General features: G+C 44.7%; 2 protein-coding genes across 2 annotated transcripts; both read right to left on the bottom strand.

Moving 5' to 3' along the window:
• Nucleotides 1-770: 770 nt before the first annotated feature.
• On the bottom strand, nucleotides 771-3,683 carry LOC123450964 (histidine-containing phosphotransfer protein 2-like). The gene is made up of 6 exons (XM_045127976.1): nucleotides 3,562-3,683; nucleotides 3,297-3,418; nucleotides 3,131-3,199; nucleotides 1,863-1,934; nucleotides 1,415-1,487; nucleotides 771-1,018 (listed from the first exon to the last, which is right to left on the bottom strand). The coding sequence occupies exons 1-6, from the start codon at nucleotides 3,619-3,621 to the stop codon at nucleotides 983-985; spliced, it is 432 nt and encodes a 143-aa protein (XP_044983911.1). The 5' UTR covers nucleotides 3,622-3,683; the 3' UTR covers nucleotides 771-982.
• Nucleotides 3,684-4,916: 1,233 nt separating this feature from the next.
• Nucleotides 4,917-12,304, bottom strand: LOC123448323. The gene is made up of 13 exons (XM_045125162.1): nucleotides 12,165-12,304; nucleotides 11,911-12,044; nucleotides 11,742-11,816; nucleotides 10,668-10,739; nucleotides 10,354-10,426; nucleotides 9,912-9,946; nucleotides 8,164-8,311; nucleotides 7,841-8,020; nucleotides 7,626-7,747; nucleotides 7,444-7,512; nucleotides 6,297-6,368; nucleotides 5,610-5,682; nucleotides 4,917-5,227 (listed from the first exon to the last, which is right to left on the bottom strand). The coding sequence occupies exons 1-13, from the start codon at nucleotides 12,225-12,227 to the stop codon at nucleotides 5,192-5,194; spliced, it is 1,152 nt and encodes a 383-aa protein (XP_044981097.1). The 5' UTR covers nucleotides 12,228-12,304; the 3' UTR covers nucleotides 4,917-5,191.
• Nucleotides 12,305-14,684: the final 2,380 nt, after the last annotated feature.

The following is a 14,684-nucleotide window of genomic DNA, read 5'->3' as shown; positions in this document are numbered from 1 at the left end:
AGTACGGACAGTAGGCCAGCAACGTCGTTGAGGATCTTGTTCACCCTATGTCGCCTTACACACGAAATAGGGAATGGTGCATCGACTAGGTGTAGCAAAGATTTCGGTACATATCTAAACAAGCACAAGAGAAAGCTTGCCCCTCAAGTTTTTTTTTTGGTATAATTTCCTTAAAAAATTGTAGAGTTCACTTTGGTCATTAACCAAACTTACCCTAGACGAAGGGCAGGAAAGGCAGGAGGAGACTTTGCCAGGAGGGAAAGTTGAGTAGCTAGTTAGCTACAGTGGCTACGCAGAGTTGTCTCGGGGAAATAACCTGGTTAGAAGAGGAACTTGAGTTGAGGAGCCGCCCAAGTGCGTAATGTGTAAACTCATGCATGAGGATGGAGGTCATCAGTCCGGTAGATGCAAAGAGGATGGCCGAGTTGGTTGTAATCGATCTCTTTGATGAGCTTGGTGTCATCCAAATGCGTAGCCAGGTTGGAGACACGCTCCGGACCAACATTCAAGATTTAGTACTAACAATCAATGAATGGACAAGTTGCCACGCCCCAGGCCATGGCCCTGGTAGCCTAGGGCCTGGTTAAGCCACCAGTGTCATCCATGATGAGTTCAAAATGGATGCAACAACAAACAACAAGAATGGTGATTTGCAACACTCTCTCGGTATACTAGCCATCAATAACACTTTAGAGCACAAGGCAGTCACACACTCTGGTGTAGTTCCACAATACTTCAATCTAACAGAGCCAGGAAATCCATGTCACCAACAATGAACCGACGAAATTAATCCATGACATACAAGAGGTACATAGAGTTGACAACCACAAACATCGACACACATAACAATAAGGGTCTTTCACTGAGTTACGGCCATGACCTCCAAACCCAAACACCCCTTGAACGTCTTCTCTATATCTTTAGAGAAACATACACCCCATAAGATCGCATGGGGCCATCATATTTTTTGCTTCAATTGCTACTAGTGAGGACCCATGGCTGCGATCTGCTGCTCCAACTGCATCAAAAGAATAATAGGATAATGATTACGACCGGTCTACAAGGCACCGTGGTGCTCAAGTCACATGGTTTCACAAATTAGTTACAAGTTGGTCCACATCTTACACCAGTACTTGTTAAGTCATGATGGGAAACAAAGAAATTCCACTTTTCAGAGCTACTCGTACATCTACTAAAAGTGACGACAAAATTAAGACCTAAACATTTCAAAGACCTCGACTTAAGTGTTTTAGAAAACCGAAAAGTATATCTCGATAAATTTGAATGCAAAAAGGAATAAGATTCATATTATTTGTTTTATCCTAAAAAAGGATATATGACATGTCTATGGATTATGATACTAGCTAGTGACAAGTTCGAAGTCAGAAGCCAATGTAGGCACATAAGGTGCTACCTGCATCATAGTCTGGAGCTTGTTGCGCACATCGTAGAACTCGTTCCTAACAAGAGCCAATGCCATGAGGCACCTGGAATGATGTAAACATGCACATTGTCAAATTTTTAGGAGCTCAAGCGAACTGAACTGAAATGTAACCATTTTTTGAAAAAGAAAGCTCTAGTCATCTCGTACTCAGAGTTCAGTTATGCTATCTATATATAGTAGCCTAGAGCCCACAAGTTACAAGAGAATCATCAAAGATTAGCACATTCAGATAATGAACCGAGTTCTACCAATCACGTCATTGCACATGAAGTGAATAAGCAGGTTAGTTCTTAAGAATACAAGATTCGTATGAGCTAAATATGCAAAATCAGCTTGCAGCTTTACATGCACAATTTAAACAATACATAGTGGAGAATAATTACTGCATAACAAATGTAATAAGGTACCGAGTGCTAACCCTTCTTTACTTTCTGCCTCATAAAACTGACGGAAGTGGATGCAGGAGAGAGTCACTTTCTTAGCACCAACACTGAAAACATTCCAAAAAGCGCTTATTAGGGAACAAGAAACATCTCAAACTTATTACATGCTGCAACACGTTAATACACATAAGCATACTTGCGAGGTCACAATAGTCTCTCAAGGTGTTATTTCCTGTCATGGTTGTCAACACAATAGGCTATTTGATAAACTAGAAATAATTGGGCTTATGTGCAATAGCAGACTATAGTAGTACCAGAAATATTTACAAAACGACAAAGTTTTTCGCGCAGAGTCACGAAAGACAACTAAATTTGACCCTTTTAGTTATGGCTATATGACAGCGCCAACCGCACAAGCCATATGCCTATGAATAGAAACAAAATCGATACCAGAAACAAACAAAAAAGATAATTGGAATTACGTAGAATAGCATATAATCAATACTAGAATTGTTTGCAGAACGGCAAATTTATCATTGCCACACTAGAATCATGCCATTGGCTGAAAAGTAGATTCAACAGTAATTTGTAAAACGACAAAGTTTTCCTTGCCGAACTATAACATTTTGATTGACGTGAATACCGATATCTCTGTTACACGAAAGACAACTAAATTCAACCCTTCTATGTATGGCTATACGACAACCGCACACACGACAAAATTTGTGTCTGCCAATCACAATTAAATAGAAATAATATTGATGTCGTGGACAAACCAAAAAACCAAACGGTTGACATTGTGTAGAATAGAAAATTACTAATACCCGAAATGTTCACAAAACGGCAGGTTTTTCCTTGCCGAGCTAGATTATTGCCACTAGGCAATAATACTGGCAATTCTACTATAGAAAACACAACTAAATCCAACTCTTCCAAATATGGTTACCCGAAACGACATGAATAACATGTCCCTGATGTGTAGGCACACCTGAATAGAAGGAACACCAATACCATTGACATACGAGGAAAACCGCCATCGGCGTTACGCTGAACATATAGCATATCATTAATATATACCAGAAACATTCGCAAGACGACCACGTTATCCTCGTCGACACATAACAGGCACTTCCGTTGCACGAAACACAACGAGACCCGTCTCCTCTACTTTCAGATATATGACAACGCAAATGCATCCTATGACAAACAAATCTGAATTGCACGACGTCGACCATTTTTCTCCCCCACGACATCGACACTTAAAAATGGGTTGGGGAAATGAAGGGTTTATCATGGTCATCACCTGCTGCTGCACCCCTTGAGCTGATGCACCAGTGCTCCCACCCTGCCGAAATTCACCACTGGTTGATTCCTGCGAATCACAAACAAAGCAGAGGACACGAAAATCAATACCCAACATGTATGAGATAACAGGACCAGAGGGGGAGATAGGGGGCGGCGGCACGGACAACAGGAGGACGACTTCGTTGAGGATTTTGTCGGCGTCGTGGAAGAAGAGGTTGAGGATCTCGGCGAGGAAACCCTCCTGCTCCACCGACTGGAGATACTGGAAATTCTCGTCCACGATGCCCTAGATGATGACACGTACCAGAGGTAATTGAAGTTAGCCAAGCAGCCAAACCCGGCGATCCAGCCCAGTGATTCAAGTCCACAAGCACACGGCGGCGGCTAGATCGGAGGGGAAGGGAAGGGAGGGGATGGGGCTCGGCTCACAGTGGCGAACATCGAGCCGATGAGGGCGTTGAGCTGGGCCCTGAGCGCGGCGGCCGCCATGCCAATGAGGTGCGCGCTGGAGTCCGACGACGCAAGAAGGCGTGGGCGGAGGGGGAGATCGATTCGTGGTTGGGGGCGGCGGAGTGGACGAGGACGGGAGAGGAGTGCAGGTTATATAGCGGACTCACAAGTCTCTCTCACGCAGGGAGGGGTTTTGGCAGCCATTAATGAGCTTCCAAAACAGCATTGGTATTCTGTTGCTAGAAAAAGGAAAACAGCAATGGTATTCTTGCACATTACTTTATTTATTTATAGAAAATCTTGAATACTACTTATTGCGGTCCGGTGACAGTTATTCCCACGTTTCTTACTTGAGGGGTGACATGCACCGGTCAATCGGTCCAAATTTGGGACGGTCGCTGCCCTATCGGCCGATTTGCCCTGTTACAACCGTGAGATCCGGGTCCATCCTCCTTTCTCCCTTTCGTCATGGCAAGCGATCTGGAAACAAAAAAGTTCCAGCCAAAAACGAAAACTCCATTGGTTTTGCCGGCCACAGCAAAAACACATGTCGGTTCCAACAAAAATTATCCTTGCTTGCAGCAAAACACGGCGCCGTCGCCGTCATTGCAAGAACTCTCACCTGTCCACGCAGCAAAAAATCTTGCCGGTTCCAACATTTTTTTGCCAGTTCCAGCAAAAAGAAACTCGGCGTTATCCGGTTCCAGCACCGGCCAACAGTAGTTGCAGCCTTACTGGCGCCTGGTTCCAGCAAAAAAAAAAAAAAATCTCTGGTTGCAACATCGGAGCTCATCATCTTCGCCATTGACAGCTTCTGGTTGCAGCAAGCGTGGACTCTGGTTACAACATCTCCACACTCCGGTCGCAGCAAAAAATAAGGTGGTAGCACCGGAGCCCCCTTTCTCCCCCGCTGACAGCTACTGGTTGCAGTGACCATGGGAGCCGGTGAAGGGATCATGTGGTGGCTCGTGAGCAGCGTGGAGGAGAGAAAATCGTGGTTGTGGAAAGCAGTGCATGTGGCGGCTGGAGGTACGTAGAAGAAAAAGCAAAAGAAAAGACCAAGGAATGGACAAGGCAAGGAGAGGGGAGGGTCGTGCGAGGCCCACATCTTGTGCGGGGGTTGGTTTTGTGGGCGTTGAAGCAACATCTTGTGAGATTCACGAGCCGGCTCACAACATTTCCCTTATGACTTTTGTTTAGGCCGTGAATAAACGGATGGAGTTCCTGCAAAAAAAAGAATAGAATAATGGGGGCGGAAACAACATTTCACAAGACGGTAATGAAAAAGAGCAAGCAACATGCAACAAAACTAAGCCAAAAAGCAACCAACCAAGTATAAAGTTTACGCATAGCCCGGGCCCCTCGGGCCGGCCATCCACGCCACACAAGTCTATAGAGTTGACACACAAACATATCGACACACAAGACAACGAGTTCCATCTGCAGGGTGGTCGCGAGCCCGGAGTGCCGAAGCAAGAATTGTCATGTGATTCCACGCGCCCCCTCCAAAGCCCAGCAACCGCTGAACGCTGCCTAGACATCTTCAAAGATACATACACCCCATCGTGTCAGATCACATGGGGCTATGCTCTTTTGGCTTCGATTACAGCTACTTGGGACCCAAGGCTGCAATTTGCTGCTCTAACTATATCAAAAGAAAAGTAGATTAATGATTATGACAGGTCTATGAAGTACAGTGGTGCTTAAGTTATGTCAGTATGCTTTTCGGGTACTTGGCAAAGGTTAAGTTAAGCTGGGAATCAAGGAAATGCAGCTGCTTGTTTGGAGCGACCCTATACCTCTAAGAAAACACGGTGAGAAACATTCAACAACAAAATGCGACTTTCAAAGACCTCGAACTAAGTGCTCCAGAAACCAATATATTCCTATACAAATTTCAGTAGTAGCAAGAATAAGATCAAGGTTATTTTTGTTTTTAATCTTAAAGAATATACAACCAGCCTACATATGACCATACTTGTGAGCAGTTGGAAGTCAAAAGCCAACACAGGCAATTAAGACACTACCTGCATAACAGTCTGTAGCTTGTCACGCACATCATAGAACTCATCCCTAAGAACATTCAATGCCATGAGGCACCTGAAATAATGCAAACATACACATATTGTTAAATTCTGGAGAGATCAAGCGAACTGAACGGAAATGGTTCAGAAATTTTGATCCTGTACTTGAAAAATAACAGCTCAAACCAGCCCAGTTGTGCTATAAATATAAGTCAAGCTCACAAGTTACAAGAGGATCATCAAACATTAGCACATTTAGATCATGAACCAAATTCTACAAATCAGGTGATTGCAGATCAAGTGAAAAAGCAGGTTATGTCTTGAGAATACTAGCTAGGTTGGTTTGAGCTAAATTGAAATGCTTCGGAAATTGTAACCCGCTGTTTGAGAAAGAACTCTAGCCATCTCAAAACTTAGTTGCGGTATAAAAAGAAGTCCAGAGCTAACAAGTTACAAGAGAATCATCAAAGTGGCATACACTCAGATAAAGAAGTGAGTTATATCAATCACCTAACTGGGAATGAAGTGAACAAGCAGGTTAGTTCTTCTGAGTATTAGCTTAATATGAGCCAAAAATAGTGTCGCTAAAGACAGAATAAACTGGCAGGTTTGCATAAAGGGGATTTGATAAACACAGAGAGGAAAGAATAATTACTGCACAACATATAGAATGAGGTACGAAGAACTGACCCTTCTTTGCTTTTTGCCTCGTAGAACTGGCGGAAGTGCACACAGGCAAGGTACACTTTCCTAGCCCCAACACTGATACATGCCAAAAAGAGCAAGATCAAAGAAATTAGAAATTTCTCAAACTAAACAAATGCTACGGAATGTTGATCACATTAGCATAATTGCGGTGTCATAATAATATCCCCGGGAGCCATTTTTCATGGTTCTCAACACCATAAATTGTTTGATAAACCTGGAAAGACAATAGCACTGGCCTTATGTGTGATAGTAGATGGTAGTGCATGAATATCAGCATTTCCATTGCACAAAACACAACAAAATTCGGCTCTTCTAATTATGGCTAAACGACAACACACACAACATGCGCCCCATGCCTATGATGTATACACCGTACGCTGACAGATCCAAATAGAGATAACCTAAATGTAGGGGAGAAACTAGAAAAACAGCCATTGGAGTTACGTAGAATAGCAGATCAGTAATACTAGAAATATTTTCAGAATGGCAATTATCGCCAACCTATGACACCACAATTGGCCGAAGAATACCACATTTAATAGTACTGCGCAAGATGACAAATTTTTCGTTAATGAGTACAGACAACTATTTCAATATGAAACACAACTACATCCAGCTCTTCTATTTATGTGTATTTGACGACGACCGCAAACGACACGGCACCGGCACATCAATAAAAATGTGAAGATACCAGAAAAACCGCCATCCGCGAATAGTGAATAACATATCACTAATACCGGGGAACGAATGCCAACAATTCCGGTATATCAAACACAACTAAACTTAGCTCTTCTACTTATGTGTACATACAAAAACCGCAAACGACACGGCACCGACACAACCGAATAAAAACGCGGACAGACCAGAAAAACCGTCATCAGCGTTACACCGAATAGCATATCACTAATACCGGAACGGCTCGCAAGACGTCAAAGCTTTTCTGTTACGCCATAACATTACTGTTGGACGAATACCGGTACTTTTGTTCCATACACGCAATGGAATTAAGCTCAACACTTGTACTTATGGCTAGATGATAGCGGAAACAACCACAACGGGTATGCCCACCATTAGACGCATTTGAATCGCACGATCGACATGGATGCAGTGGGTAAACAAAACAAATCACCTGCTGCTGCACCCCTTCAGCTGATGCACCAGTTCCCCAACCATTTCGAAGTCCACGACGGGCAGGTTCCTGGGAGGGAATCACACACACACACAAAAAAAAAGCGGAGGCAGACGAAATCAATAGCCAACACGCGATAACAAGAGGAGAGGGCTTGAGCACGGTGGTAGGGTGGTACCGACAGAAGGGTGGTGATGTCGTTGAGCATCCTGTCGGCGTCGTGGAGGAAGATGTTGATGACCTCCGTGACGAAGCCCTCGTCCTCCGGCGACTGCAGCTGCTGGTAATATCCGTCCAGGATTCCCTGGATGGATCCATCACGCCAAGTCAGCGAGACAGAGCCACACGGCCGCTATATATAGATAGAGTTGAGGACTTGAGGGGAGGGACGACTCACCGTGGCGTACATGTGGCCGACGTAGGTGTTGAGCTGCTTCCTGAGTGCGGCGGCCGACGACATGGCGGGCGAAGCGATCACAGGGACGGAATTCGTCGGGGGACAGAGCGAAGCTGCTGGCGGAATGCACGAGGAGAGGAGAGGAGTGCAGGTAACGGAGGCTTGGACACACGGAGCCTTCTGGCAGAGAGTGCTAGCTCCTTAATTCTACTGGCTGGCCGCCATCAATGAAGAGCTTGGAGATGGCGTACGTACCATCATGCAGCTACGTTTTGGTTTGACCACTCGTTCGGCCTTTAGCCAAGTGCAGCCGTTGTGAGCACCCGTTGAAGGACCGACCACTGCTGCTGTGCTGCATCGTGGGCGAGCTCTCTGGTTGCAGCATCGGCCATGGCTACACGAGCTCTGTGGTTGCAACATCGGCAGGTTGCGGCATCGGTGCGTGCGAGCGCGGCTTTGTAACATTGGCCGCTAGCAATGCTCAATTGCAGCAACCATGCATGCACAACATATCTCCTTATACCGGGCAAAAACGAGACTTGAGAGCTCAAGACAGGCACCCACCCATTCCTCACCCAAAGGGGAGGCAATAACATTTCATAAGATAATTAAAAAAAACTCAGCAACACACAAAGAAACCAAGACACTCCTTGAACACCGTCTACATGATGTTGGCCTTATGTGCCATAGCAGTTAGTAGTGCTAGATATATTTATAAAGCGATAAAGTTTCCCTGGCCAAACGGCATGAATATGGCATTTCCATTTCACAAAGCGCGACTAAATTTGGATCCCTTAATTATGGTTAAACGACAACACAAACAGAACGACCCGGATGCCCACGCGTGTACGTCCACATTGACACATCCAAAAAGAGACAACATCAATGTAGAAGAGAAACTAGAAAAACAGCCACTGCCATTGCGTAGAACATGAGATCATTACAAGAAATATTTTCAGCCTGACCTAGAATACTGCCATTGCCGAATATCACATCCAATGGTACGAGATTTTTTCACAATATGACAAAGTTTCTTGATGAGTTTTAGCATTGGCACTAGCAGAAATGCCGACAATTCCGTTATATGAAACACAACTAACTCAGCTCTTCTGTTTATGTGTATACGACAACCGGAAACGACACAACAGTGACACATCCGAATAGAAATGTCGACAGACATGAAAAACTGTTGTCGTTGTTACGACGAATAGCACATCACTAGCTAATACTAGGATGGCTCGCAAGACGGCAAAGTTTTAATATCTCGTCGAGCCATAGCATTGGCGTTGGATGAATATCGGTACTTCCGTCAGGTACATGAAGTACAATTAAGCTCCACACTTCTACTTAGGCTACATCTTGAAATAGCAGTAATTTTCTGGGGAAACTGCATCTTAAAATACCCCTTTCTTCATGTAATCACACCATTTTGTGGAACCTATCATTTTATATTTAACTTTGGGGGTTACAATTATGGAATGATGTGTTCCATTAATTAACTATTTTATGTTTTATGTAGGATGGTGGTTAGTGTGAAGGGAAGGAATAAGAGAAGCAAGGAACGAGAGTGAGTGTCATTTGACTTGTTTAGTCGACTATCGTGAAAGTTACATCACCTTGCATCAGATCGGACAGTTTGTTGCAGCAGTGATGATGTGAGGTTCTGGTGGGGAGGAGGCCGACAAACAACATATCTCGTTATACCGGCCAAAAAAGAGAGTTGAGATCTCAAGACAGGCACCCACTCCTCACCGAAAGGGGAGGCCACAACATTTCATAAGATATTAAAAAACCCAGCAACACACAACAAAACCATGTCACCAGCCAACAGAGATATATAGAGTTGACGGACACATAAGTTGACAGAAAAGACAACAAGTTCCATTCACATGGTGTTTGTGAGCCCCGACTTCCGAAGCAAGAATTGTCGTGTGATTCCTTGTGGTTGTCCAAAGCCCAACACAATACAGGACAACCATTTCAGAGATACACACACACACACGCACACACACGACATACTATCGTGCCAGGAACCTCACGAGGTTATGCTCTTTTTTCCTTTGAGTACTACCACATAGTATCCAAGGACGCGACCTGCTGCTCCAGCTGCATCAATGAAGAATAAAGTAACAATTATGACTGGTCTACGATGCAAAATGTTGCTTAAGTTACATTGTTTCTCAAATCAGCGATGTTGCAAGATAATCGGTATCTTATTCTAGTACTTGTCAGATATTAACTGTTCTTTACTTAATCTGGGAACATAAGGAACCGAGTTCAACGGCCAAAACTTAATGACAAGATTATGACAGCAACATTCAACGGCCAAATGGGACCTTCAGAGACTTCAAATTAAGTGTTCAAAAACCAAAAGATATGTTGCTAAATAAATTTCAGCAACAGCAACAATAATATGAAGTTATTCTTTTTTATGTTGAGTAATATACAACCAATCCAAATATTATTATAATGGCGAGAAATTGGAAGTCACAAGATAACATAGGTAGTGGTACCTGCATCAAAGTCTGGAGCTTGTTGCGCAATTCACAAAAATCACTCTTAAGAACAGCCAATGCCATGAGGCATCTGAAACAATGCAGAAATACCAAACTGTCAAATTCTGAAAAGGTTGATCGAACTAAACTTAAATGGTTGAGCTACATTGATGTTTGGATCTAGAAAACATACTAGCTTTCTCAAAACTTAGTTGCGGTATAAACAAGAGTCTAGATCAAGACGAAATAAGCTGGGCGACTTGCATACATGATTTGGGCAACACATGTAATATAGAATAATTACTGTGCAACATGTATAATGAGATACTGACTGTTTTTTGTTTTTTGCCGTGTAGAACTGTTGGAAGTCCATGCAAGCGAGTTTCACTTTCTTAGCCCCAACACTGATACATGCATGCCAAAAAGAGCAACATGAGAAAACTATAATATTTTCAATCTTATGAAATTCTACAGTATGTTGCTACACATAAACATACATGGGCTGTCAAAATAATATTCTCAAGGAGACATTTTCTATCATGGCTGTCAACACAATAAATTGTTTGCTGAATCAGAAAAGAAACAAATTGTTGGCCTTACGGCATAGGTAGTGCTAGAGATATTTACAAAAAGGGCGAAGTGTTCATGGCCGAGCCATAGCATATTGGAATGGACATTGACATTTCCTTTACACAAAGCACAAATAAATTCAGCTCTTATGGCTATACAACACGAGCCGCGTTACACTCCATGCACCGACACATCCGAATGGAAATAATGCCGATGCAGTGGGGAAACTAGAAATAGGGCAAATGGTGTGACATAGAGTAGCCGACTCTAAATACCATAAATGTTTCTGAAGGACACATTTTTATTGCTGAGCTAAAATATTATCGCTAGCGAATGGCAGATTCAGTAGTAATAGAAATGTTCGCAAGACGACAAAACTTTCTTTTGACGATTGCCATAGACAGGAATAATGCCGACAGTTCTGTAACTGAAATTACAACTAAACTCAACTCTTCTACTTACGTGTATACGATAGTCGAAAACGACACTGCCCTGACACATCTGTCATCCGAGTAGAAAAGGCCGCCATTGGTGTGATATATCGTTAATACCAGAAATGTTAGCGGTACTATAAAATTGATAACATTATCGTTGGCATGAATACCGGTACTTCCGTTACAAGAAATGGAACTAAGTCCACTACACGACACCGCAAGCGACATTATCGGCATGCCCTTTACAAACACATCTGAATCGCACGGCAGCAATGCAGCGGAGAAACACACACGATTAAAAATGGACGGTCAATAAAAAACACCCTTTATCGGAAAAAAAGGACGGGGATATATGTATTATATATAAGAAAGGAAAGGCTAATCATCATCATTCATACGTACGTTGAGCTGCTCCCCTTGAGCTGCTGCACCATGGCGTCCACCTTGTGGAAGTCCACCTCGGCCAAGGGCTGGTTCCTGCAAATCACAGATTAAGGTCAGTATCTAGCAGAGACGAGACAACAAGGGAGGCCATGGACGTGGCGTGGTGTAGGTGGACAAAGACACGGACAGCAGGCCGTCGATGTCCCTGAGGATGCTGTCGCCGTCATTGAGGAAGATATCAATGACTTCGGCGACGTAGCCCGGGGCTGCACTGCCCTCGTCCAGCGCCTGCAGCTCCTGGAAATACGCATCCACCACACCCTAGATCGATGACGGCAATGAGACAGTCAGGAGTCAGGACTCAGGACTCAGGAGAGGTCAGGGATTGCCTTGCCAGTCAAAACCCACAACCACACGACTCAGGAGAGGGAGGGGACTCACCGTGGCGTACATGGAGGCGAGGTGGGCGTGGAGCTGGGCCCTGAGCTCGGTGATGGTCTCCATGGCGATCGATGTTGGGGAGTCGAGATGAGGACGGAATTGGAAGCTGCTGCTGCTGCTGCGGTGGAGGAGTGGATGAGGACTAGTCTCTCACGGAGGAGCCTGTTGGCAGCGAGTTCGCGATTACTCATTTACTCTACTGGCTGGGCTGGCAGCCAGTGTGCTTCCATTACTCTACTTGCTGGCAGCAAGTGCTCTCTAGTGCTCCATTACTGTACTAGCTGGCAGTGATCATCTACAGCCGCGGTCATCAAATCCGCCAGCCTCCGGAGCTGGAGCTGTCCATCACGTCGGAGTCGTCGGAGCACCTTTGGCCCGTCAGCCTCCGGAGCAAGCGGTCCGCATCCTTAACATGCCTTGGTTAATATTGATAGATGGGATTAATATTGATATCACCAACAATGACTTTGCATATATGAATGTCAGAAGAAAATTTTCAAATAATGTCAGAAGAAATATACGAGTAACATTCTCTATACACAAATTGTTATTTTGATGATTATACTAAGAGGCCTCAGAATCTAGTCTCGCCCCGGGCCCTCAAAATTTCAGGACCGGCCCTGCTTGGTCGCCGTCGTCTTGGATGCCTCGATGGAGAGTCGGAGCGCCTACTACGGTGGAGTAGCCGCTCATCTGTCTGTCCACACCGCCGCCGGTGTGGGCATGAGGACCCAACGATGCCCGTGTATCCTTTTAGAGAAGATTAATTAAACCAGTGGTTGGCGACGTAGCTACACAGGCGCAGGCGTGGAGCGGACATATCAAAGCGACGGGTGGGAGGGCCGGCGATGCCGATACTGCATCGTTGAGCGACGGGCACTGCGGAACTGGAGTTGCTGCTGTCCCCTTGGTCAAGCCGTGGCCACTTTAGAGCGATGCGGTGGGCGACCTCGTCCACATCATCGCACATCAGGCTCGACCGACCGTCGAAGCGGCCAAATCCGATACCATAGCCGGTGTTGCTGGCCATGGATCGGAAGGAAGGAGAGTGAGAGTGGAAGGAGAAGGGATGGAGTAGATTGGCAGATTGACTTTAGTTTAGGGTTCGCCAGGTGAGGATATTTGTGGGGGATAGGGTGGGCCAGACCGATGTGGCGGACGCGCCACGGCGCACTCGGGTCGTCCCTTATTTGTCCTACATTTGATTGGATATGAGGGTGCCGGACATGCCACACGTTTGAGGCCGGTTCAACTAATATATGGAGAGATAATTGGATATCAACTTACCAAGGAATGTGATTCTAAATAAAGGGCCGTATGCATCATGCTGATGCAGAAGCCGGAGGTACTCCTCCTTTTCTAAAAAATAACCAAGGAATGTGATGATGTGCCCATTTGCATGTCGGTCGAACAATCCTCCTGTATGTGTCTCTGAACTCATTGTTCACACTTCTGCTAGGTGGGACAATGAGAACATCGCTGAGGTTCCAATTGACGTGCCAGCCATACTCAGTATGCCATTATGTACGAGGGACATTGTTGATAGTTGGGTGTGGAATTTTGAAGGAAGTGGTAATTTTTCTATCCGATCAGCTTATAAGATGATGGTTGCAACTAAGATGAGAAGGGAAGCATGGTTACATGGCTCTACTAGTTCGTCGAGCAATGACAACAATGTGGCGTCATGGAAATTATTACGGAAAACGCCGGTCCCAGGGAAGATACACATGTTTCTATGAAGGCTAGCAAAGAACTCGCTACCCATAGAGGATGTGAGAGATCACAGAAATATGTGGACGACAAATTGTTGTGCTTTATGTGGAGCTGCAGATTCTTGGAGACACTCACTTCTTGAATGCACAATGGCAAGGTGCGTGTGGGATCTTGCTGATGGCGATCTAACGGAGCACCTGCGCGAAACAACGGAACCTCGTGCAAAACAATGGATACTCTCGATGATCGACACTCTCTCACATGAATCTTTTGTCAAGCTATCAGTGACTTTGTGTGCGGTATGATGGGCAAGGAAAAAAGTGATCCACGACGAAATCTATGAACTTCCTTCGGTGACACATTATTTTATAAGCCGTTTCATAGCTGAACTAGAGATGGCACCACAGAAGCAAACAACATCTCAGACCGCACCCATGATCGCATGCGTAAAACCAAAGGGCACCGCCGCCGGGACATGCTAAAATACATGTGGACGCAAGTGTGGCGAGATCAGGCTTGGGTGGCTCTGCGGCAGTCGTGTGCCGGGATGCTGGAGGTTTTTAGTTGGGTTTACAAAAGTAATACACACATACATACTGCCATGATGCGGCGATCAAAAGAAAAAGCGGAAAAATATTGTTTGTTCCATGAAAACATAACTTGTTCCCAACTTCTATCAAGTAATAGAAAATGAACTGGAGTGGGTATTTTTACTGAGCACATTTAGCACAATCAGAAATAGTTTGGAAACCGCAAACAAAGGTAAAGATAAAAACAAAACAACCTCCAGATAGTCCATGATTCCGT

This window comes from Hordeum vulgare, chromosome 4H (genome assembly GCF_904849725.1).
Source record: "Hordeum vulgare subsp. vulgare chromosome 4H, MorexV3_pseudomolecules_assembly, whole genome shotgun sequence".
In the NCBI taxonomy this organism is placed as follows: Eukaryota; Viridiplantae; Streptophyta; class Magnoliopsida; order Poales; family Poaceae; genus Hordeum; species Hordeum vulgare.
Note: the sequence above shows the minus strand (reverse complement) of the source record. Positions and strands in the feature narration are given on the sequence as shown.

What these genes read in the sequence shown, in the direction of transcription:
- LOC123450964 (XM_045127976.1), bottom strand. Translation starts at nt 3,621, where the DNA reads ATGGCGGCCGCCGCGCTCAGGGCCCAGCTCAACGCCCTCATCGGCTCG. An exon ending in TCGGCTCGATGTTCGCCACT is followed by an intron (nt 3,419 to 3,561) that starts GTGAGCCGAGCC and finishes GTCATCATCTAG; the next exon opens with GGCATCGTGGACGAGAATTT. An exon ending in AACGAAGTCGTCCTCCTGTT is followed by an intron (nt 3,200 to 3,296) that starts GTCCGTGCCGCC and finishes TGTGATTCGCAG; the next exon opens with GAATCAACCAGTGGTGAATT.
- LOC123448323 (XM_045125162.1), bottom strand. Translation starts at nt 12,227, where the DNA reads ATGGAGACCATCACCGAGCTCAGGGCCCAGCTCCACGCCCACCTCGCC. An exon ending in ACGGCAAAAAACAAAAAACA is followed by an intron (nt 10,427 to 10,667) that starts GTCAGTATCTCA and finishes GCATTGTTTCAG; the next exon opens with ATGCCTCATGGCATTGGCTG. An exon ending in AGCTACAGACTGTTATGCAG is followed by an intron (nt 5,228 to 5,609) that starts GTAGTGTCTTAA and finishes CTTTTGATATAG; the next exon opens with TTAGAGCAGCAAATTGCAGC.